The 24,423-nt window shown below is 40.0% G+C and overlaps 1 protein-coding gene across 6 annotated transcripts in view; it reads left to right on the top strand.

The window, feature by feature from the left end:
- Positions 1-13,001, top strand: part of LOC149324013 (3',5'-cyclic-AMP phosphodiesterase 4D) — a 534,014-nt gene extending 521,013 nt beyond the window's left edge. For all 6 annotated transcript variants that reach the window (XM_089495362.1, XM_089495382.1, XM_089495369.1 and 3 more), the window contains 5 exons: positions 441-540; positions 4,442-4,596; positions 5,136-5,258; positions 6,155-6,337; positions 7,586-13,001. In XM_089495362.1, coding sequence (XP_089351488.1) covers positions 441-540; positions 4,442-4,596; positions 5,136-5,258; positions 6,155-6,337; positions 7,586-8,008 — 984 coding nt within the window. In that variant the 3' untranslated portion in view covers positions 8,009-13,001. The remainder of the gene's footprint in view (positions 1-440; positions 541-4,441; positions 4,597-5,135; positions 5,259-6,154; positions 6,338-7,585) is intronic.
- Positions 13,002-24,423: the final 11,422 nt, after the last annotated feature.

Here is a 24,423-nt window from a genome sequence, read left to right on the forward strand (position 1 = left end):
CCTACTGCAGTGCATTCCCAATAACTAGGCATTTTGAAAATAAAGTGACATGATAAAAATACATGGCAAGTCACTACCACAAACACTGTCCCAAAGGTAACTCTTTTGATTTATGAGAAGAAACAAAAACTATAGGTGTACATTTGTTTTATGAAACTAACTACAGTGCCACAAAAGTGTGCAAGCTTCTGTTTTCTCTAAAAGATGGTTCACTTTTGTGGCATTTGGGTTGTTCTGAATGCAGGTATTGATCCAAACCTTTTGTAAGCCTGGGCTTTAATCACTTCTGTAAGAAGGAGAAGTAGATATAGTTAGTTATGTATTACGTGTTTCAGCAGGGGAATCAATGCACTTGTCTTTCATTAAAAAGTGTTCTCCCTATAGTAATCTCTTTCAGACTGTCACTCATTTTAATCCCCCTCCCCCTCTTTTTCACTTAGGCGGTGTTCACAGACCTGGAAATTCTGGCTGCTATTTTTGCCAGTGCAATACATGATGTCGATCACCCTGGGGTTTCAAACCAATTTCTTATCAACACAAGTAAGTGTGGTTTATTTCTAGCAACACTGACAGCCCACTGTGTACTTGGCATTCTCTGTGCAGAAAACCATTGAGTGACTTTTTGGGTTTCCTTTCTGTTTTTTTGGAGGTGGTCAGCTCCTGTCTACTGTCTGTTGCCATCAGAGAGAAGTGTTTGCCCACGTGTTAGATAAAAGGATCAAAAAGTTTTCCTGTTGCTGTTATTGTATGCCTTCAAGTCATTTAACCTATAAAGCCCTAAATGGCTTGGGCCCAGGGTACTTGGAGGACCGCCTCTCCCCATATAATCCGCCCCGCACACTCAGGTCAGCCGGGAAGCAACTTCTGAGGGTTCCTCCTTCGGAACACTCTACGACTGCACAGAGGGCATTTTCAACCTCAGCCCCGCAGTTATGAAACTCGCTTCCTGAAGATCTCCGCTCGACCCCCTCCCTCGACCAATTTAGGAAGAGACTCAAAACCTTTCTCTTCGAACAAGCTTTCCCCCAGATGTTGTAACGCTTCTCCCCCCCCCCTCCTTTTTGCACCTGCACTTTGGCTAGTTTTTGTATGGTTTTAATTCTGTGTTTTTAATTCTGTTTTTAAAGTGTGTTCTTACACTGTTTATATTTATCGTTGTTGTCATGATGCTGTAACCCGCCTTGATCTCAAGGAAAGGCGGGCTATAAATAAACGATTTATTATTATTATTATTATTATTATTATTATTATTATTATTATTATTATTATTTCCAATGTATGGTGACCCTAAAGCAAACCTGTTGTGTGGTTTTCTTGACAAGATTTGTTCAGAGAGGGTTTGTCATTGCTATCCTCTGAGGCTAAGAGCATTTGACCTTCCCAGGGTCACATTGGGGTTTCATGGCTGAGCTGGGAATCAAACCCTGGTCCCTAGAGATGTAGTCCAGTACTCAACCCACTACACTCACACTGGCTCCCGAACAGCTTTCCACTCACCCTCGATTCATTCAAATTGTTTGTTACTCTGGCTTGTTTTTGGTTGCTTTTGTTTTGTTTTTAATTGCAAAAATGATGTGGCTTAGGGCCATACAAATGAAATTCCTGAGTGCTATTCATCTTACATGGCTGAGAATGCTTGTTTCTTTAAAAGAAAAAGAAGAGGACATCAATGTACATGGAAAGCTAGCATGACCGAGGGAAGGGTTGTAGTGCAGCTTTCATCCTGACATACTAGTTCTCTCTCTGTATGTTGGCATTTTTTCTACCTAATGGTGGTGCACTGAGCCATGTGAGCCCCAGTCTTCAGTCTGATGTGGCTACTGCCTAAACACACATTTTACACCCACATGTCTACCAAGCATATAGGCATTCCACTGAATCAGTGAAATGATGTCAAAACTCATACAATATCCTGAAATAAAGGACAAGTTCCAAATCTGGCTCTTTTTTTAAAAAAATGGTTTCAATTTAGATTCTAAACCATATTCCAATCTATTTCTGTGCACTTTAATGGTTCTTGGGCAACCTTCTTTGTTGTTCTGTGCCTTTAGTGAAATCTAATTTCAAGATTCATCTACAAGGAGGATGATTAGGAATTTAATTTAGAGAGTTTCACAAGCTCTGATTTGATACCAAATGCACTTGCAAACTGAATACTAAATGTTACAGGCTGTTTTAAATTAGCAGAAATTAGGACTCTGGAATCAAGCCATTCCTTGGAGTACCTAAAAGTATCATTATTTTATGTTGGGTTGGTATGAATGGCAATGGAGCTAGAGTTGAACAAAGGTGTGTGTGAGAGAGGGAGGGAATCCTCTTAAAAAGAATTGTTTCAACACAAATTGAGTCATAGTTAGAACAGACCCTTTCAAAGCTATGACTCTGCTCCGCTTAAGTATGACTTAAATCTGAATTCAGTCCAATAGATTTTCATTCCAACCCACTGATTCTTGCATCTAAGAATCTCACCTAATGGGCAAAAAAAACTCAAAACAAAACAAAAAACACGATACTTGATGCTTGGACTGGATGGGAATGTAGAATATTTTACAAGGATGAATGTGGTCCAAAGATGTTAGAGACATTCTTATTTTTTTTAGGGCAGAGTTGTTTGCAGATATTTGTAAGGACAGTTTGCTGTCTGCCTTGGAAAGGGGTTTGTGGTTAGAAAACAGTATGTACAACTAGCTCATTTATAAAATACTAATGTGTTCAGACATTCTTGTGCGTATTCTTCCATGAGTATTAGAAGATCTCGCCACATCTTAGCAACTGTATGGTAGTTAACAATTTTTAAAAACCTTCTTATTACCCTCTTTTAAAATAACATTAAAAAAATACAAAATCCTGCAGGTTAAGGTTTTTATCATTTAATATTACAACATACGAGGTTACTTTTCTAAGAAGAGCTTTTTATATTGTTTTGGCACTTAAACCTGTCAGATGTGATTATTCAATAAAAAGGATTTCATTTATAACGTCTTCTCTTCTACAAAGAACAAGAGAGGATTTCTTGACTCACGTCTTTGGTACAGGAGAGTGAGACTGCAGCAGAATAAATTGAAGTAAAAGAGCTTCTGCAGTCCTGTTGAGCCTCAGGGATTTTATAGCAGAACTTTTTAAAAAAATGTTAAATAAAAGGACAGTCAGTAGAGCAGACAGATGCACAACTAGCTTTAGGATGTGGAAAGTATAATAAATAGAAAATAAGGTCAGCAAATGACAAATAGCATTTCATTGCAAAGCATCTACATTGGTTTGTGGGAATGAACTCCAGCTGTATTTTTTCCTCCAAGTGCCTCATTAAGGGAGCCTAAGTAAACGCAAGGCGACGGTCTTGTGTTTCTTTTTGTGGTTGTACCAAGATGTTGTACATAAGCTCAACTTGATTTCTAGGTCATGTACAGACTGAGATAAACACATGCTTTTGTTTCAGATATGCATTTGGATAGTAAACAATTTTTCTCTTGCACTTCTTGGCAGAGATCAACAGTGGTAAGCTAGGAATTGCCTTTGCGGACAGACCAACATAAAGAAAGGGACATACGCATGACACAGTACAAGAATAGGCTCTTGTCTAAATGCTCAGACTCTGCCCAAATGTTGCTTGGAATGTCTTCATAAAAACACCCACATACCTGTGGAAGAGAGAAAGTCCTGTGAAAAGATTTGTAAAATCGATTTACAAGGAACAAATTATTACAATTCCTTTCTCTGAAACTACAATAAAGAAACAAGTTGGCTATTTATGTGCTTGGCTCTAGAGTAATACAAACATCTTAGTGCCAGAAATGGAGGGAAGAATACCTCTCCTCCATCTGACATGGTGTACATATACTTGAACATTAGAAATACGGAATCTTTTGCAAGATTTGCTGATGATCAACCTCAGATGGCTGGAGTTTTCTTTTTGCTTTTTTGGTATTGCAAAAAACCCTTCTTGTGGAGAACACATGCAGACAAATGTTGCTGGATGATGCCTAAACCCAGTTCTCTTCTGTTTTGTTCTGTGTATTTACCATTTGACAGATGCCAGCTGTTGTATAAAGGGACATGTGCCCAAAGCTGTTGAAGAGATGCACTATTTTATTCCAACTGTTCCAATGTATAAATTGAATATTTTTGATGATGGTGATGATGATATTTATTTCTTATCTACCTCTCCTTATGGATTGAGGCAGGGAACAACAGATTAAAATACAGCAATAAATAGACACACAACAGTTAAAAAACACAAAAGCCAGTTAAAATACTAAGTTAAATGGGCATAAGATCAGTTTAAAAAGCATACATATTAAAACAATCCATTCATAATTTAAAACTTGTAATTTAAAAATTAATGCTTTAAAAACAATGCCTTAAGAATGTGAGAAACAAAATGTTTGTGTAGGGGAGGGTGGTACAGGCTTTCTTAACATGATTCCCTCCAACTGTATTTCAGACTCTGAACTTGCCTTGATGTACAATGATTCATCAGTCCTGGAAAACCATCATTTAGCTGTGGGCTTCAAGTTACTGCAGGAGGAGAACTGTGACATTTTCCAGAATTTGACAAAAAAACAGAGGCAGTCATTGAGAAAGATGGTCATCGACATTGTGAGTAGCTTTTTGAGTTTATTCTCCTATTTCTGCACTGCATGCAGACCAACTCTATGAAGATAGATTACATGTATACATTTTTATTATTGATTGTACAGTATTTTAAACTCAAAACAGGACATAGTAGAAGGTACCATTTCAAAAGTAATTATCTTGCACCCTTCTTTTTTTTTTTTAAATGGGCAGATTCCTAGCAGCTTGTCTACCCAATAGCTCAGTTTTACTTAAGAGTTATTTCATAGGATTTCAACTTGTTCTACATTTCACCTTTTGTTATGAAAAAAAATCTTGCTCAGTGAGCCATATATACTCATCTTAGGCATATGTCCTGGATAAAGTTACTATACCTAGATTTTGTTATTGCCTGGCTGAGTTTTAGATTCTTAAAATGTTGTATAGTTGGTGTTTCCTTAGAATCTGTTTGTTTCAGTGTGGGTTGTTTTCTGTATTACACCAGTTGAACATCCACACCAACTCATGATAAATTCAAGCTGTCAGTAGTGTTAATGGTTTGCCATTTTGTCTTCTTCTTCAAGGTGCTTGCAACAGATATGTCCAAGCATATGAATCTATTAGCTGATTTGAAAACGATGGTTGAAACCAAGAAAGTGACTAGCTCTGGAGTTCTACTTCTTGATAATTACTCAGACAGAATTCAGGTAAAATGCTGTATGTTATAAACATAGGCCTGAATCCAGTTGTGCATCACAAGAGTTGATCAATTGATCAATGGAATTTACACCAATATTGATTTTAACCATTCATCGGTTAATTCAGTAGGTCTACTCTGTTTGGGATTAGCAATTGGATTAAGACCATGACTTCTCTTTCTGATTATAAACATTTCAGTAGACCTGTATGTTATGATTTCTAGACTGGCTGTTATTTCTACTTGCACTAATAATCTTTCCCAAGTACAGTGGTACCCCGGGATACGAATGCGCCGCCTTACGAAATTTCCAGGTTACGAAAAAAATCCATTGAAAAACATTTTTCCGGGTTACGAAGGTTATTTCGGGTTACGAAGAAAAATTTGGTGCTTTTCGGCGCGATTTCACACGGAATCGCGGCTTTCGCTATTAGCGCCTATGGGCTTTTCGGCTAGCGAAAGTTTCCGGGTTACGAAAGCGGCGGCGGAACGAATTAATTTCGTAACCCGGGGTACCACTGTATTACTTTTTTAAGTTAGTTGTGTTTTCTAATTTAGCATTGCATTCTGTCAGTCAGTGGATTACTTCCCTACATGCAGGTGATGTTTTCTGGTGAGCTTCCACATTTCTTTCAAACAGATTTGTCTTGCACTTACAACATTCCTGGCCTTTTAGTAGAGGCAGAAGCTACAGATGTGAGATAATTGGGAAGCTATTAATGTCAGTGTGAAAAACACACAGCACACCATCACTTAGGTGTTCAGAATAAACCTTGCACTCCATGTATTTTTGTGATTCTGTTTTCACACCCACCAAATGTGCAAATAGAAAAAAGAGCTCTGTTTCCAGCAGAATAACACCGCAAGTTCTCTAAAGTAGTCTTTTTCCCCCTTTGTCTGTGTTAGGTTCTACAAAATATGGTACACTGTGCAGATTTAAGCAATCCAACAAAGCCACTCCAGCTGTATCGCCAGTGGACTGATAGAATAATGGAAGAATTCTTCCGACAGGGAGATCGAGAAAGAGAGAGGGGCATGGAGATAAGTCCCATGTGTGATAAGCACAATGCATCAGTAGAAAAATCACAGGTAATCCATCTATAGCCATCCCTTGACATTCACGGCAGATAGGGGCACAAGACCTCCGCGAAAGTCAAAATTCGCAAATAAAGCAGGGGTGGGGCCAAGAACAGTGCATGTATGTGCACCCCATGTCCCTTCTGAAGCCTCAAACATCTCTAGAAAGCTATCTGAGGTGTGGAAAGAGCAGGGGAGCATACATTCGTGGCTCCCTCCTTCCCTTCCAAGGCTTCAGGGAGCTCACTGAAGCCTTGGCACAGCAGCAAGGAGGGCACGTTCATTTTCCCTAAACCACCTCCCAAGGCAAGAGAGCTGTGTTTCCTCAGGCAGCTCCCTGTCCCAGAAAGGGTGGGGGATTATTTTCCCCAAACCCCTTCCCAAGGCAGAGAGCTGCTTGGGGAAAGAGGCCACTCTGTGTCCTGGAAAGGGGTGGGATTGGCATGTGCACCCTTCCCGGCTGCTCCCTCCTGGTCTTTTTCCCTCCCCAGGGGAAAAGCTTGGGAGGGATGAGAAGGAGGAGTGCGTGTGCAGTGACCTTAACCTCGTGAATAATTGAAACCACGAAACCACAAGTGTCAAAGGTGCAAATGTCGAGGGATGACTGTAATGCAGAGTGGGTTGATAGCATATAAATGCCTTTTGATTAATAAAATCTTAAGTGTGTTACACAAAAAGAAAGATAACTATTAACAGCATAAAGAAATGAAGTTACATTTTGGAAGTCAAGTCAATAGCTAGCTTTCTTTACAATGATGGAAGAGCCATGAGGCTTCAAGCTTCTTTCTTAAATGTAACGCAGTGGGGACAAGCTCCAGTGTCATTCCTCAGCAATTGAGACCAGGGATTTACCCTCCACATTTCTGTTTGATCTCTTTTTCATTTTAATTACTGATTCTATGTAGAGTAGATCCATTCAGTCAACCAGAATTTTGTAAGGAAGTGCTTGCATAGGCTTCATTTATTCACTTAGTCTACTCTAAATGGGACTGGTACTTGGAGTTTGTTCCCTGTTGTCATCATCTGGTGTGGAAGAATAAATTAATGGTGAGAAAGAAAAAAAATAGCTGTCTGCCAAAGCAAGATTTGCTTATTCTTGAAAATGATCTGAGAGACAGGATGTTGTGGAGTGAAGGAGAGGTTGCAGAATACCTCTGTTGGGCCTGTGTTCCATTCGGTTAATTTTAATAGACAAATTTGCAAAATGAATTCCCACATCATTTGGAATAATATTTCCTTCCTAATTTTGCTTTGTAACAGGTGGGCTTTATAGACTACATTGTTCACCCCCTCTGGGAGACATGGGCAGACCTTGTACACCCCGATGCCCAGGACATCTTAGACACATTGGAGGACAATCGTGAATGGTATCAGAGCACAATTCCTCAGAGTCCTTCTCCTGCCCCAGATGACCAAGAGGAGGGTAGACAGGGCCAAACAGACAAATTCCAATTTGAACTAACATTGGAGGAAGATGGTGAATCAGATATAGAAAAAGATAGTGGAAGTCAAGTGGAAGAAGATACTAGCTGCAGTGACTCCAAGACTCTTTGCACCCAGGACTCTGAATCCACTGAAATTCCACTTGATGAACAAGTGGGAGAGGAAGTGGTGGAGGAAGAGGAGGAGGAGCAGAGCCAAACAGAACCTTGTTTGCGAGAAGAACGTTCTCCTGATACGTAACAGTGTAATGGCTCTGTAGCTCCCTTTGTTTTTTTCTCTCTTTCTCTCTTTTTAAAAATTGAAAATGGTTCCGCAAGTGCATGGCACAACCATGGTCACGCCTCACTGTCATCTGCCAGAGATGTTTGTTGATCAAAAACTGACTTGATTACTCAGTTTGGCACTCAGGAATATTGTAGCCAGAAATTGTTCATCTCCATGGCATCGGAAAACAAAGGAAAAAAACCTGCAAAGAACAGCTTAATAAGAGTTCAACTTGGCAGATACGATCAGAATGTGTGTCTACTCCAGGATGTTTTTCAAAAGGAGTAAAAGCTGGTCCAAAGCTAGTGTGTGTGCGTGTGTATGTATGTGTGTATGTGTGTGTGTTTTGTATTGGATTTTAATTTTCATGAGAGAGGCAATTTGTAGCATATTTCACCAGACTCTAAAGTGGCCAGTGAGAGAACCAAGATTTCTAGTGGGAAAAATGCACTCAGATAATGGAACACAACATGAATCTGTTACCAGTAGGAAGATAAAGCTGTGGAAATCGCATAATTTTCTAATTTCAAGTCTTCCTGACACACGACTGAAAAAAGTGTAACTCAGTGGGTTGCACTAACATCTGCATTTTGTATAATATGTAAAATGGAAATCTTTTTGTAGAGTTTACTTTTATTATTAAACATATTGAGGTATTATATTTAAAAGAATGCAACTTCATCTGCCACTGGTTTGTTTTTCACCCCTTCCCCGCCCAAAGAGTAACTTGCAAGTTCTTAGTGCAAATATATGCTACACTGGATAAATTGAATTTTATATTTGTTTGCACTTAGATTTCCATAGCAATTCATGCAAATGTTATGAATTAACCTTATGTTTTTTGTAGAACAATGCAAACTATAAAATGCTATTTTCACCCCACCCGGTCCTTGTGTAGTGCAGAAATTACTTTATTGGCATTGATTTCCGGTTTTCCCTCCTAAACTTTTCTAAGATGAGCAATATATCATTGGTAAAGAGTTCTTTGTCCTTATAGATGCTTAATCCTTCAGACCTGGCCTTTATTGCATTGGGCATACTGTGTTCAAGCCTACCTTCCCATCCCTCTTTTTGAAATATAGTGGGCCACTAGAAAAGCAGTTGTCTCAAACATGAGGTGAAGCCCCCTGGTGGATGTCACAAATCCTGATAAGTGACTGCCATGTTCATTCCAAAGAGTAGAAGAGTAATGACAAATAACAAGGCCACTATTAAAAGTTGGGGGAAGGCTTACTTGGTATTTGCATAGTGGCCAATATCAATGTGACTCTCTCACGATAAATGCAAGTATTTTTATTTGCTAACTGAATTGTTCCCATTCCCATGGGGCTGCTTTAGGTTTTACATGTAACATCAGTAATTATCTGTTCCAAAGGCTTAAAGTATCAGAAAACAAAAATGAACACAAGGGCATACAGACTGTTGTGACAACATAGCACTACAAGCTACACTTGCGGGAGAATTAAGATAAGTATCTACAAATGATGAGTAGTGGAATTTTTGTCGTGTTTTGTTGAAAACAGTCTGGGCCATTTTCCCCACATCCCCAATTTTGTCATCCTTAGAACACTGTTACTCATTTTTACTCACAGTTAAGTTCCACTCACTTTAGTGGTGCTGACTTGCTAGTAGGTATGCATAGAATTGCAGCTAAATACATTTTTTGTATGATTTGTGTAGGAGGTAAGTTCAGTTCAAGTAAGTTGGGGCCTATCAGAATCAGACTTGTTGCTTTAGACCTTGATTACAGCAAGACACAGAGCATTCTTTTTAAAGAGAAAATTATAATGTGGAAAGATGCATTTTTTATGTTCAGCATGCAGCAAATAAAATGCATGGGAAATCTGTCCACAGTGGCGCTCATTAAATGCAAATTCATGTTCAGATTGCATGATATGGGACAGTCTCATCTGATCTATGCCATAGTTGCATTTTTGACAGAAGCATGAATGTACATCATACATCTGCTGTGACGTATCACCTTGGAGTATTTTCCAAAGCTCGAGAACATTCCTTTTGGGGATTACAATTCCCAGAATCCCTCAGGGACTATGCTGGCTAAGGGATTCTAATAGCTGTGATTTATTATTTTTTTAAATGCCCATGCTTGGGTATTTTCTTGTTGTATATGTGCAACTTTGTGCCACATGTGAGGTCCCTGCTGCACAGATGCTGTAATCCTTGGACTTGAGCATCTTTGTCACATAGCTGAGTGATAAGGCCACAATAAAGAGATAAATTGAGTTGGATCCAGACAACATTATTCAGGCTTCAAGTCTCCCTGAACTCAGTTCATCAGTCAAGATGATTGACTTGACATTTTGATTTTGAAGGTGCTGCAGCCTGACTAATTTAGTCTGGACACAACCTTTTGGCCTGAAACCTGTTGATAGCACCAGCTAGAGTAGCTCTACTGAATCACTGGGTTTCACCTAATATGTCAACTTGCTATTCAATTGATTGGTGTGTCTGCTCTGGCTGGGACTAAGCAATTGTATTCAAGCCATTGTGTTTAGCTAACTGAATCAATTTTTGGAACATAGGTAAGTACCAATTTTTTAAAAAACATACATACACACACATTTTAATGTGTCCAGTTTTCCTTTTAGTTCTCAGTGACTTATTGAAAAACAAAAATACTAAGTGGGGAATTGAATGAAACAATTTCACCATGTTCTTGTCCAAATACGTTTGTGTCCTCCCCCTCACTGCTTCAACATTTCTTCAGTCCTCAAGAGTGCCTGGAATCTTAAATAACAAAAAGCAATATAAATTCCAAAAATCAATATGGACCTGGAAGGGTATTTTATGGGCGCTGAAGGCTTAATTGTATGAAACGGGGTGCTCCTAGCTTCAGCCAGCAAGGGACATTGGGGGGAAAGAGCTGCATCCAGAAGGACCTTGCAGCATGCACATTGCTGCAGTCAGGTGAATAATTTGGGGAGTATAGTGGGATTTCCCAGATTCATCATTTTAATGAGGTAATTTTTGTTTCTGGATCTGGTTAGGGTACGCCCTGTTAAGATTAAACTCTGGCTGAAGAAGCAGGTGTAAAGAAAACCATATTGTATAAAATGCACCCATACACATGGACAATCACATGTTAGAAAATATTTTTAGAGCCAGGGATTGAATGCACTGTACAATCTTCTTTTTTTCCTATTGCCAAAGTGTGCTTTAGCACTGCACACTGCTTTTGAAAAAAAAATACTGTTGAAAAGTGACTTTACATATTGTGTGTGTGTGTGTTTGCATAAGAAAAATGCATCAAATTGGTTACAATACAGAGAAAAGGAGGGAGTGAGAAAAAGAGAGGAACCTGAATTTGTATTCACACTTCAGCTTGCAAGTTACTGTTCTCAGTAAATGGTGTATTTGTTTCCTTTTAATTTCTAGTTTTATATCATTGTTCCCCCCTTCTTCCCCATTGCTATCAGACATTATAGGGAGAACAAATTACATTCATAAGGTTTTTTTTTAAAAAAAACAAACCTTTGGAATGAATTTTAAATAACACTTTGACAATTCTTTTAAAACGCATTTATTTATTTTTTTATTCGTGCCATGCATATTTTTCTCACCAAATGACCTTACTTGTAATAAGTCTTGTTTGTCTCTGTTTACAACCATGTATTTATTGTAATGTATATACTGTAATGTTACTTGTAAATTATAAGTTCTTATTATAACATCATCCTTGCCAGGGTGGTGTTGTTATATTTGGAAACTCTTGGTGAGAGAATTAATATTGTGTATACATATTCCCTTTGTACATTTTCCCTCTCCTGTAATATATCCTATATCACCTTAGAGCTTGTTTATGGAAGAGTTGAGAAAAATTATAAAATACATAGATATATTAAATTAAAAGCTGCAGGTCTTTGGTCCCAGGGCTGTGCCTTAACTTTAAACAATATTTTCTTCTGTTTTGCTGCATTTGAAAGAGAGGTCGTTGTGGAACATGGGCTGGGCATATCTTCACCACCCCTTTTGTGTTTGTAAAGGACTTCCAGTCTTGATCTCAAATAAGAAACCTCTATTCAGTGGGTTTTTATCCATGATCCCATTGGAAACCCCAATGCTAACATACTTGTGCATAAGCACTGCCTACTGGTAGAGTGTGTTCCCTTTTTTGAATCACATCTTAAGGGATCACATTATTTTTTGCCTTTCTTAAAATCAAATCCAACAGACACGTTTCTTTCCTTTTATTTAAGGGCAGGGTGTGTGTGCAGATGTTGTCTATTGTTGTTAATACAGCAGCTCTCTTGATCAGGCCAATGTTTATACTGTGTGATAAAGCATAACCTCTTTTCCCTCCAACACTAATATTAAACATTTAAAGCAGCCCAAGCATGAATTGTCTGTAAACGGATCTGTGAATGTGAGTAGCATAGGTGTAGAGAGTGACTAACCCTTCAGATCTTTTAAGCACTACAAATCATTCTCTCTTTTTTGGCAGAAATTAGTGATGTTCTGACATGTCTCTTGCTGCTGTTCTTGATCGTGTAATTTTTAGAGTCTTGATACCTCATTGCCATTCCATTTATGCCCAGCCCTTGTAGCATGTGACTGTTCAGTGAAAGGAGAGATTCTTTTTTAAGGAAAAACAGAGCCTCCTTCTTGACACAAACTGTAGATTTTAGCAGCCCTGGCCCAAAGGAATATGATTGCTTTTGTTTTAAATAGTATAAAAGGGACACTATAACAACAGAATTACTGAACAATATTTTTGTTTTCAGTTTGGTTTTCGTTTCCTTTGGGTATGTCTTTCGAGTGGCTAATTGTGTGAACATTGCAAATAATTCAATGGTTTCTTAGCCTCTCTTACAGCCTATGGGATAGTACTGTATGTCAAATACCTTCATATGAAATTTTTATATGCAATGGAAATAAAAGCATGGGTTGATTCTGCCTAGATACTGTACTTGACCATCTTTTTGCAAATAAATTTATCGTACACAACTAAGCACTCGTCAGTAGTAAGATTTATTTTTAAGGTATGTTAAAAGGAAGCAGAAGTTGGATTTTGTACTTGCATCTAAAATCAATGTCACCATGAACTCATCTGAAGCAAAGCTTCAAATAACAACAATAGCATCATCCATTTTCCTTTTACATGGTATAAGGCAGCTCAGACAATTTCAGAAAAAAGACTAATGGGAAGGGAAGGCAAATTATAACTGTTTCTGCCATGAATGGCCACCAAAGTAAGCTTACCTCTGAACTGTAAGGTACAGAGGTTGGTCACATAAAGTGTTCATTAAGAAAAATACTATACAGAAAGTTTCACTTCCATATGTAGAACAGCTGAGGAATTGATTTTAGGTGGATTCCCTCTCCTTCAGCATCCAGTGATATTTTTAGGGCTTGTCAAGATTGTCACCAATCCAATCCGATGGAGGCAGCAGGAAGACTAATACCCACAAAATTGTGTTCCCCACAAAAAAAAAGTTCTGTGCCTGAATAGGGTAAGAACAAAGTGAGAAGGTGACCGGGCTTGGAAAGTTTCTTTCTAAAAAAGTAACTTGCCTCTGTTACTCATTACATGTTTTTGGAACATAATTTGTTACTTGTATCATTGCTTATTACATTATTTTCAGGTGCCTGTTGAAGAGAATGGAACAAAACGAAAGGTTCCTACCGTGATGGTCTTTGAGAGTAACTTTTGAAAATAACAAGAAATTTACTCAGCACACAAATAAAGTCCCTTCACAATTGCCACAATGTTCCATTTCAAAAGTATTGTATCTGTGTTAACTTGTGACTTCTGAGGAAGGGGACTTCCAAGCATTCCTGAAAATTGGATGGAAGTACCTTGGACAGAGACCTTTTCTTGACAGAATGCAGAATTTGCTTCCAGTGTATTATCTATAAATGAATACAAATGTTTGAGTTATTCTCTCCAGAAATTTGTATTGTTCTTTATGCCCCAAATTGGCACCTGATCTACTTTGAGGCCATGTACATATAATAACTCTCATACTTTTGCATGAGAGTATGAGAATATGTATGGATGTTACTACTATAAGGCCCTGCCCAGTACTGACCTTTTTCTGGGAGATGCTTGGGAGAAGATTTTGGCCTCTTCTTTACTACAGAGCATTTCAAACCTGGGCAGAGGTTGGAAAAGTCATTAGTTGGGCCTTAGAATCCCCCATCCAGCATGGACATTTGCCATGCTCACTGTGGGATTCTGGAAATTGTAGTGCAGAAGAGCAACTTCAGTTCTGAGTTTGGGTTACATGGCTTCAGACCTTGCTGCTGTGAGTACACAGATTTAGATTTTAGTCCACATTTATACTGTTTGCTAATAATCCTCAGGAATCTGTGAAGCTAATTATGACTAAATGTAGATACTTAAGTCTCTCCTTTTGAAACCCAATAGCCCTAATGAATACTTGACTTTGGCTGGATCACATCTCTGGTTTTGTTTAAATTTACTTTGCTAAGCAATGTAGATATAGTGCACCATGGTAGAAGCATATGGGCCTAAATACCCTAAAGGCACCAGGTCCCACCTGATCTTAGAAAACAAGCAGGGTTAGCCCTGATTAGTATTTGGATGGGAGGCTGCCAACAAATATGAGATATTGAAGGCTATATTCAGAAGAAGGGACTGGCAAACCACCGCTGAGTATTCCTTGCCTAAGAAAATCATATGAAATTCATGGGGTCATTGTAAGTCAGCAGCTAGCTTGAAGGCACATACACACATAGAAGCGTATGGTCTGTCATTTTGTTCAATTAAAAAATGTATGCATTTTCCACTGCGAAGGATACTGTTTGTGGAACAGATGGTGACTCAGACCACTGCTTCTTTTCAGTCCTGCACAGAACTTGGCAGTGATCCTTTTTTTTTTTTTTTTTTTGGGGGGGGGGGCGATCATATCCCTCATTGGCCATGCTGGCAGGGAATTCTGGGAATTGCAGTCCAAAGTCTGAACTTTTCCCAAGCCATGATTTTGCATCTATGAATGTGTACATACACAGCATGGTTCGGACTGGCCCTCTCATGGAAGCATAGTAGCAGCCTCTGTCCTAAATTCATTGGTAGTTCCAATTAGAGTAAATCCATTGAATTAGTAGGATTTTTCATAAGCATTGACATCATTTGGCAGCTGAATGGCCGTTCTATAGTTGGAACTACCAGCTGGATTTAGGCCCTTGGTTAAACTGAGTAGCTGAACTGGTAGCACCTTTCCACTCAGTTCCATCTGCATATCATCCCAAGGAACACAGGGCCTAGTAGTATATGAAGTTATTGCATCCTGGAAAGTCAGCTGGGGAGGGACTCTGAGCAGCAAATAGGTAAGCAATCTTGTTTGCTTCTTGTCCTCTGTGCAATCCCACATTTGGAAGGATAATGGAGAAGCCTTAACCTCAGAGGGGGAGGAAGTGGAATGAGTCCATTATGGACACCACACCTTCAAAATTCACATCTTGTTCAAGATAGATATTTAGTTCAAGACAGATCAAACTACTGACTGGCACATTTTACTAATAACTACTACTCTGAATCATCATGGACCTGATGGAATGTAGAAACTGGAGCTAATCCACTCATCATCTGTATGGTCAGAAACGAGAGTTAAGAAGGCTGAGATGTCTGCCAGAAGAGGTAAGGAATTCCTTCACTTGGTGTGAGAAGGGAAAGTCGGGCAGGGTGCCTCAGGGCTCAGGGCCTAGGGCCTAGCTTGGTAGCCCTTGCCTGCAGCCAAGTGTGGGTGGGAATGCATGGATCAATAAAAAGGATAGAAGTAACACCTATGCCCTAAACAATGGTAGGATTGGCCCTGACTGAAGGGAAGGTGGGGCACAAATGAGTGTGAAAAGCTGGAGGTTATAGTGGAGAGGATGGAGAGGAGAAAGGTAAGTTGGCCTTTGTAGGTGTAATCACATTTCAGCATCTCTTTATGGGCACTTCTCAATAAGAACAGAAAAGTCTGTCTGGATCTCTATGCATCTGAAGAAGCAAACCAAGTCTACAAAAGTTTATGCTACAACTTCTTTTCCACAGTTAATCTCAAAGTTGCTATAAGATCCCTTTGCATACTGATAGCCTTCCAAACTTGGAGAACAAATATTTTCATAAAAAGTAGCTCATGGGATCCAGCAACATTGTCCTTCAGTTAAATTCATCTCACAGGAATATAATTTAAAAGATTGTGTTTTGCACTCTGTAAACATCCCAAAATTGGCTGCAGCAAAGGAAAATTAAAACTACTTAAAAGATTTCCCATTGTAGGTTTCTTGCATCTCATATTATCCATTCTGTCCTTAACTGCCACAGAAGTTTCCAGTTTGCATTCACAGCCTGCTGTGTTGTTGCCCTAAGCAGGTGACTGTGCTTTTCGTGAGTTGTGCAGCAGCAGCAGTGGCAATGGCAGGCAGAAAAAACCAAGCACCCCAAGTAGTCTCTTTCTCTTTGCTGCTTGCTTTATAGCGACTGCACCCACAGCCTTTTTCCTCTCACTGCCACCACCTACACCAGTGTAATGATTTTGGTATATTCCATCAACAGAATTCCAGCATTAGACTGACAGGGACACATTTCCTTCCTGACGTGTCGGACAAAGGAGCATGTTCACCTTCCCTTTTCCATGTACAGAAGGCAACCATGCTTTCAGATAAATCTTACTGCATCCTGGTAACATGATAATGTCCTCCAGGCACCACCACAGCTAAGAGAAAGCTAGCACAGATGGATGGTAGAGACAGCATGCCCTCCCGCATTCCACCGATGCAAACTGGAGCACATGTGAGCAGGCCACATCAGAGTGAGATCAAAATGGCAAATATTAATGAGGAAGAATTCATAAACTAGGAGAGGTTGCCTGAACCTAGTGAAAAGGGCAAGACACTGCCCTCTCCTCTCCCCCCACTCAGTGAATTCAGTGGAAACTACCTTTGTACTTTGAATTTCAGTTTGCAACAACTGGAGTAAGCTGAAAACAAAGGGGAAAAGTGGGAGGGAAAAGAAACTGGGACATTTTAAAAACAGTTTAAAAAGTAGGATGACAGAGGATGACAGACAAGTACACAACATGCCCAAGTCTGCTTTCTAATGTCAGGGAATAGCTGATAGATTATATGACACAGTCATGAGCCCCGAAAGCTACACCTAATTAAAAAAAACTGCTTTTTTATTTTTGGATTATAGTTCCCAGAATCCATAAATTTGGCTGCATAGTTTGGGAAATTCTGAGAGTCCTAGTCAAAAACAATATTTACAAACTCTGCTAATGTGCTTATCCTCTTGAGAGGGGCTAAGCCTCCAAAGGGAAAGACTGGTGAATTGCAGGACATGGAGTCCAAAAAAATAACATTTCTAAGCTCTGCTGCAAGATCACAGACCTCCTCCTTTTGCACCTGAGGAGGAATTTATATATGAGTTCACTTTGTCTTCCTTTCGTGCTGTAGCACGTGTTGTGGAAGGGTTAGTTATCTTTCTTCCCCTTTCCCAGAATGAGAACTGGAAGAAGGAAAAAGGTTTATTGAGAAATACCAAAGCATTCTCTAGTCAAAGGGCTCCAAGGGCTTTATTTTTATGAACGGATCTATTTTAAGCCAAAGCTCAAACACATTGCATTGCCCTATTATTTCCACACGTGTTAGCAGGAGGGGGAAAAAAAAGCAAAGGATGTTGCCAGGTTAGAGAAGAAAGGGCACCTTGGCAGGCACGTGCTTACTTTCCTTCTGCAACATTATCCTGTTTACTTCCCCCCAAACACACACACACACACACAAGGGACTTAGAAATCATTCAACATGAGAGCAAGCCACCAGCACATGTTTGACTGCCACAATGGGATGCGTGGCATCACTAACTCTGTGTCACTCTGCATCAACGTCATACTTACTTGTTTTTATTCCTGGCTAAAATGAGAGTTGGCAGAAGTGCACTTCATCCACGTGCCTTTGCCATGTACGAATGAAACACCATTCTGCCTTTTATGAAAGCAGAACAATCTGATGTGCGAAGTGAATGAATCTGAGACTTTGGTTTCCTGCCTTCTCTCCAAATGTTGCCTCTCCATTGAAGCAAACTGACGTACATCTCAACAGATTACTAAGGTGCAGCTTGCATTTTATAAGGACTCGCTCATGCAAACAATTGCGGAAAAGAGCTATGCTAAATCTATCCATTTTATTTTTCCTGAGTGAAAGTCAAGATAGTCTCAAATCCATCCAGAGGCAACTTCTCTTTTATTAATGGATTCACTTTATGAATAAATATTATTTTATCTCTTTTTCTCTTCCTTCAAAGTGCTGGCCCATATTGACAGCATAGTTCAATGAAAACTCACTGAAGTGGAAATACTACTAAAGGTTGATGGGGGAGGGGCATACAAAGAGCCTCCATGCATCCTGATCCTCTATTGGAGATCCAACACACTTCAAGTCAAGAGACCACTGGCTGAAGGACTAAAGCAATTTATAGTTGCTTTACCATTTTATAAATAAATATTTATGAATAAATATTACTTTTAGTTGCTTTACCACATGGATGTATTGATTTCATTGAGGAATTCATGGTCATGACTTTGCAAGATATGAACAGGGCAGTTGATGACCAGGTCTCTCTTTCACAGAATTGTCAAAAGCTGAAGTCAGTCTGATGACAAATAGCAGCAGCAACAATAATAAGAAAATAGCTCAAGCAAGATGGAGACTTATGATGTCATTTTCTTCTCATACATTGGCTGGCATTGTGTATAATAATTACAGATTTATAACCTAGAGTTATAAACCCATAACTGCTCCATATTCTGTAAAACTACATAAATGACTTTCTCCAGCACACCTTAACAACAAGCAGCTGCATCAGGCAAAAGAGGTCTGCTCAACTGGTGATGGGGTGCAAAGAGAAAAAGGTTTCCAGCCCCTCCCACAGTCAGTGAAGCTGTGACAATCAGCAGCATGATCTCTCTGTGAGAATTACTTGTGGCATCCACTCTTGCTGGTGGCAGGGGGCTGGAAACATCCTGGTCCTTGCACTTGATCCACAACTGAACATACCTCCTTCACTCAATGCAGCTGCTGGTTGTTAAGGTGGGTTAAGAGGGTTCTGCCAACTCTCAGAAGACATTACTTAGGACTTTTTCACATGAGGAGCTGTGTGCTACCATCCCAAAAATGGTTAAAGTGCTGGCATCCAAGAAAAGCAAGCCCATTTGCTAATGGTTATCACACACAAGAGCACGACAAGGGGTTAAAGGCACATTACTTAGGGTCCAATGTGAATTTGGCTATCAAATGGGTGAGGACAAACCCCCATTGCCAACTTAGAAATCCTTTTCTGCGCATGATCCAAACTGTCATTTCCACAAGTGCCCCTTTCTTTTAATTCCTCAGGCACTTGAAGGCAGAATCCAATGAATCCATTGCTTTGGGTGTTATTTTCTGGAGCTACAGAAAACAAACATATATAAATTTTATGATTTGATATGATATGATATGATATACATGATAGCCATGTTTAAATATTTGAAAGGATGTCATATTGAAGAAGGAGTAAGCTTGTTTTCTGCTGCTCCAGAGAATAGGACCGAAACTATCGATTCAAACTACAGGAAAAGAGGTTCCAGCTCAACATTAGGAAAAACTTTCTGACAGTAAGAACTGTTGAACAGTAGAACACACTCCCTTAGAGAATGATGGAATCTCGTTCTTTTTAAACAGAGGCTGGATGGCCATCTGTCAGGGATGTTTTGATTGTATGTTCCTGCATGGCAGAATGAGGTTGGACTGGATAGCCCTTAAGGTCTCTGCATGATTCTTTTATTGGGCAGAATGCCAGCCATCTCAAGCAATTAGTTATGTTAGCTATTTTGTTCATTACTACTGTTTTTTGTTTTTCGGTTGTTGTTGTTTTTCTGACAAGGAGCATGGAACTTAGGCCTGAATCCTAAATAGAGTCCCAAATAGAGTAGATCTGCTGAATCAATTGTGGAGTGGTGAATCAACACTCAGGCGAATCCTATTGATTTAATGGGTCTACTCTAGTTAAGAATAATAATAAAGCTCAAGCCTATGGATTGGAAAGAGGATCTCCTTTCTGTTTCATCTTTCTCATAGGAGGTGCCTCTGTCTGATATCTTGAGATCTCTCCCTTGTCCCCCCTCCCCCCTCCCCACATATAGGCTTACTTTGTACATAGCGTGGCTCCCTTACTTACTTTGTAGTATTTTTTATGGGAATTGAGAACCTTCCACTGTCTCAGCCTGTCCAAATTGCCATGCAATTGTGCAATTCTAGGTCTAGGTCAAAACATATGCATCCTTTTCCTAGAGTAAAGAATATCATTTGTTGCTCCACAACCAAAACACAATCTCTCTAGCTGCTCTGCAGATCCACTAAACTACCAGTCATCTCATCATCATCCACGCATCTATATGAATCTTCATGTTGACCAGGCAAAATTATTGGGCTTACCACTTATTGAATTCATTTCTTAAAATATTTATATCCCATTCTTTATTTTGGGATTTCAAGGAAATATATATTACACAAACAATTCAAAACAACTCCAGAATAAAACAATAAAACAGATTAAACAGGAATAAACATGAGAACAACTTAAAACAACATAAAAGGCTACAGTAATTAAATAGCATGCACATGTACATGTAAAATAACCTGAGTCCCAAAGCTTTTTGTAAAAAGTTGAGTCTTGGCTTGGCACTGGAAAGAAACCAAATTTGGTGCCAATTACACCTCCAAGGGGAGAGTTTTCCACAGTTGAGCTGCAACAAAGGAGAAAGCCATCTCCCCTTTCCTCTGACACAATGGTCACAATCCTGTATGTTTCAGCATAGTGCAGCAATTCTACATGCAGACCTATGCCACAGCTGGCCATTCACTGACCCTTGGACTTATCATAGGGTCACTGCAGCCTCCGTCCAGACATTCCATGCCTGGGGACAGCAGTGAAGGATCAGAGAAGCATCTGGATATGTCCCTGAAGATGAACATGAAATAGTTACATCAGGTCTGTTGGCAGGTTGTCTGAAGGTCTCAGCAGATGAAGTTGCAATAGCAAGCATTTACATTTCTATATCACTCTAAGTGGTTTACAATCTGTAAGCCAATTGCCCCAAACAAGCTGGGTATTCATTTTACTAACTTATGAAAGGATGGAAGGTTGAGTAGACCCTGAAGCCCTGAGACTGAACTCACAATGTTGTGGCTGCAGTACCAGCATTTAACCACTGTGCCGCCAGGGCATGATATAATCATTCTGAATCTGACTACAGGGACATAGCCAAATTTTTATCTGCTCTCTCCACTGCTCTCACCAGGCATGGGATAGCCAGGGGTGGTGGTACAGCAACTCTACACTATGTCCAGAATGCTTTGATCAGTACAGAGGGAGGAAGGGAATACTAAAGTCCACACTGATAAGAAAGAACTGGTATTTTCCCCACTGGTGGGAAACAGGGAAAGGCTCCTCCAGCAGACTTCAATCCTCTACTTATTAAGTCAACCACAACTCCTGGAATAGTCTCTCAATTCTGTTATACTTGGCAAGAAGCGTTAGGAAAAATATGAAAATAAGATGTTTATGCAAGCAAGATGAACTGATTTGATGCATCTTGTTTGCATATGCACAGGTGTCAATTCCCTTCTCTGCCTATAAAGCTGGAGGATGTTTTCACAGACCTTTTCATCAGTGAGAGATGTGAGGGAGCATCAGTAAAGAAGCATTGGTTGGGATCAGGCTCAGCAGGTGAATCAGGGGTGGGAATGATATGGCCGTCTGATATTGGGGGACTACAATTCCTAGCACCCTCCCCAGAATAACCACAGGTGTGGGATGCTGGGAGCTGGAGTCCAGCAACACCTGGAGGCTTGCATGATTCCCATCTCTGTTTTAGAGGGAATTAAATGGGCAATGCACAATATGGGAGTAAAGCAGCCATTTCAGAGATGCTTGAAGAGAATTATCAGCCCAAGTGAGCGTAATGAAAAGCAAAAAAAAAAGAAAAAAAAAAGGGGGGGTGGCACTGAAAAAGAAGTCTTTGCAGAGTACAGTGCAGCAGGAGGAGGAAAAAGAGAGAAAGAAGGCAAACCCTGGGGCGAGGCTAATCTAATGGATGCTGCATGGGAACAAATGAATCACTGCTAACCTCTAGTTTCAAACATTCTGATAATCAAAGGGTTGGGGCTTTTTTGACTGCCTTGTAATTCATACATAAACATGAAACTGCAAGGCAGCTAATAATAGTAGTGAAGTGACACTACCGGCAGTCATTTTCATGGTGTAATTGCCCCCACTGGCAAAGCAAAAGGTAACTATCTTCTGTTGTCACCCAGAGGTTTGCTTAGCCACTGCAAACCTAATGATGGCCTGTTACAGACTGCCAAAATAAAGCTGCTTCGGGTCTCTGTGGAGGTACGCTGTTTAAATGATGCACGGGTCCTAAGAGTCTGGAAGTCGTGCCAAAGCCACACTCCATTCCTAAGCACTGGAGTGCGGCTTTGCTGCAGCTTCTGGATTCTTAGGATGCATGCATCATTTAAACAGCATACTTCCAAAGAGACCCGAAGCAGCTTTATTTTGGCAGTCTGTAACAGGCCGAAGTCTTTAGAATTGTGATCTTATTATTCCTTTCTGCAGTGTGGAAGATCTGATGGGATTTCTTTTCCTTTTGCTGTGTGGACAGAGAAACCATTTACATCATCAGAAAGTTTTGGCATGTCACAGTCACAGGTATGAGACATTAGACAGGAATGGGATAAATTCTTCAGGCTTCTTATAATAAGCAATATGAGCTTTGTATTGTAGAAGGGCATCTGTCGATGGCATGCCAAGACAATGACAAATGCTACAACCTGGTTTTTAGTAACAATGAGTGCCTTGGGTTTGAAACAGAGATGACCAGTGGTATAGCTATGGAAAGTGGGGTAAATGAAGGTCTTACCCCATTAAATAAGAGTTGTGCCCCCCAAATGAAACACACACACACAAACACACAGTTGGAAAAACAAGGGAGAGGTATGTATTTGAGGTCCATATAAAAGTAAGTGAATTTAGCAAGGTGTAGATATGGGGGAGGCAAAATGAAGGAATTGCTCACAAAATAAAATCCCACCCCCTTCCACTAATTTTTTTTCCCTTCAGTCCCCAAATTTCTAGCATTGCAGAGAGTATGACACCGGCAACTATTCAGGCCTAGAATTCTTCTCTTTGCCACGTTCACGTTCCCTTGGTAACTTTGCCTGCTCCTTTCCTTTGTATGCTTAAGCTTTAGTTCCGAACACTCATCTGATGTTTTAAATTACTGCAAAAAATCTGTGGACAGATGGGAAATTTCATGGTGGGGGCAAAACTTTTATTTTGAGGAGAGCAATGACTTCATTTTGCAGCCCACCCCCTGGCTACACCTCTAAAGTTGACATGGAAGATGTGTGTCTAGGGGTCATTCCCACTGCAGTTTGCTCTGAAGTGGAATTCAAGGCAAACAACCCTTGTTCCCATTTGAAACCTCATTGGATCAGTTCCAGGAGGAAAGAAGTGGGGCAAACACAAATAACCCGGGGTTTCCTGACACTACTTTGGAAGTGTTTTGTTTTGTTTGTTTTTTTGGTGAAGAATCGATTCTGAAGTGTGCCCAATAAGTGGGAATGCCAAATCTGAATCAATTCTTTTTTTGTAATAGAAATAATCAAAGAATTAATATATTGCTAAAGCAACTATTTGCTTTATCAATAGATCAATTTTTTGATTATTTCTTTTTTAAAAAAAAAAATCATCTCTCGCCTTCCTCCTACTCCTCTTGGATCCCCCAGACTTGCCTTGCTCCCTCTTCTGCAGTGCGGATGCAGTCCAAGCCAAGCTTCCATTGAAGGGGAAAGTCACCGCCGCTTGCCTTCTGCTGGTGGGGCTTGCGGCCCTGCTGCTGTGCTGCCACCACTTGCGCCAGAAGCCCCGCCAGCACCAGGCAAACAGCGGTGGTGGGAAGGAAAGAGGGAAGGCAAGCAGGAAGGAAGGAAAAGAAGGAGGAGAGGGAGGGAGGGAGGGAGGGAGAGAGAAAGAGAGCCGCTTTCCTCCAGCTACATCTAATGGGAACGACAAGCGTTCCCAGTGAAAAAAGGGATTCCACAAAAGGTCCCTTTTCATATTGAGAATGAGGGACCTTTTGGGAATCACTCACAAAGCAGAGCGGAGCAGGATTGGGACACGGATTATACCCCAAGTGGGAATGACCCTTTTGATCCCCTACTTTAAAAACAACAGGAATAGATTCCCATTTCTAAAGGATTTCTGGCATTGTACATTGGTCTCATTGCACAGAGGTCACTTTGTTGGCTCTTCTATGTAGTAACATAACAGCAGTCCTGTGCTGGATGTGGAAATGATGGAACTGCCCAGTTCTAATTCCCAA

This window comes from Sceloporus occidentalis, unplaced genomic scaffold, assembly GCF_023333645.1.
Source record: "Sceloporus occidentalis isolate IW3139 unplaced genomic scaffold, rSceOcc1.0.p SCAF_1, whole genome shotgun sequence".
Lineage (NCBI taxonomy): Eukaryota > Metazoa > Chordata > Lepidosauria > Squamata > Phrynosomatidae > Sceloporus > Sceloporus occidentalis.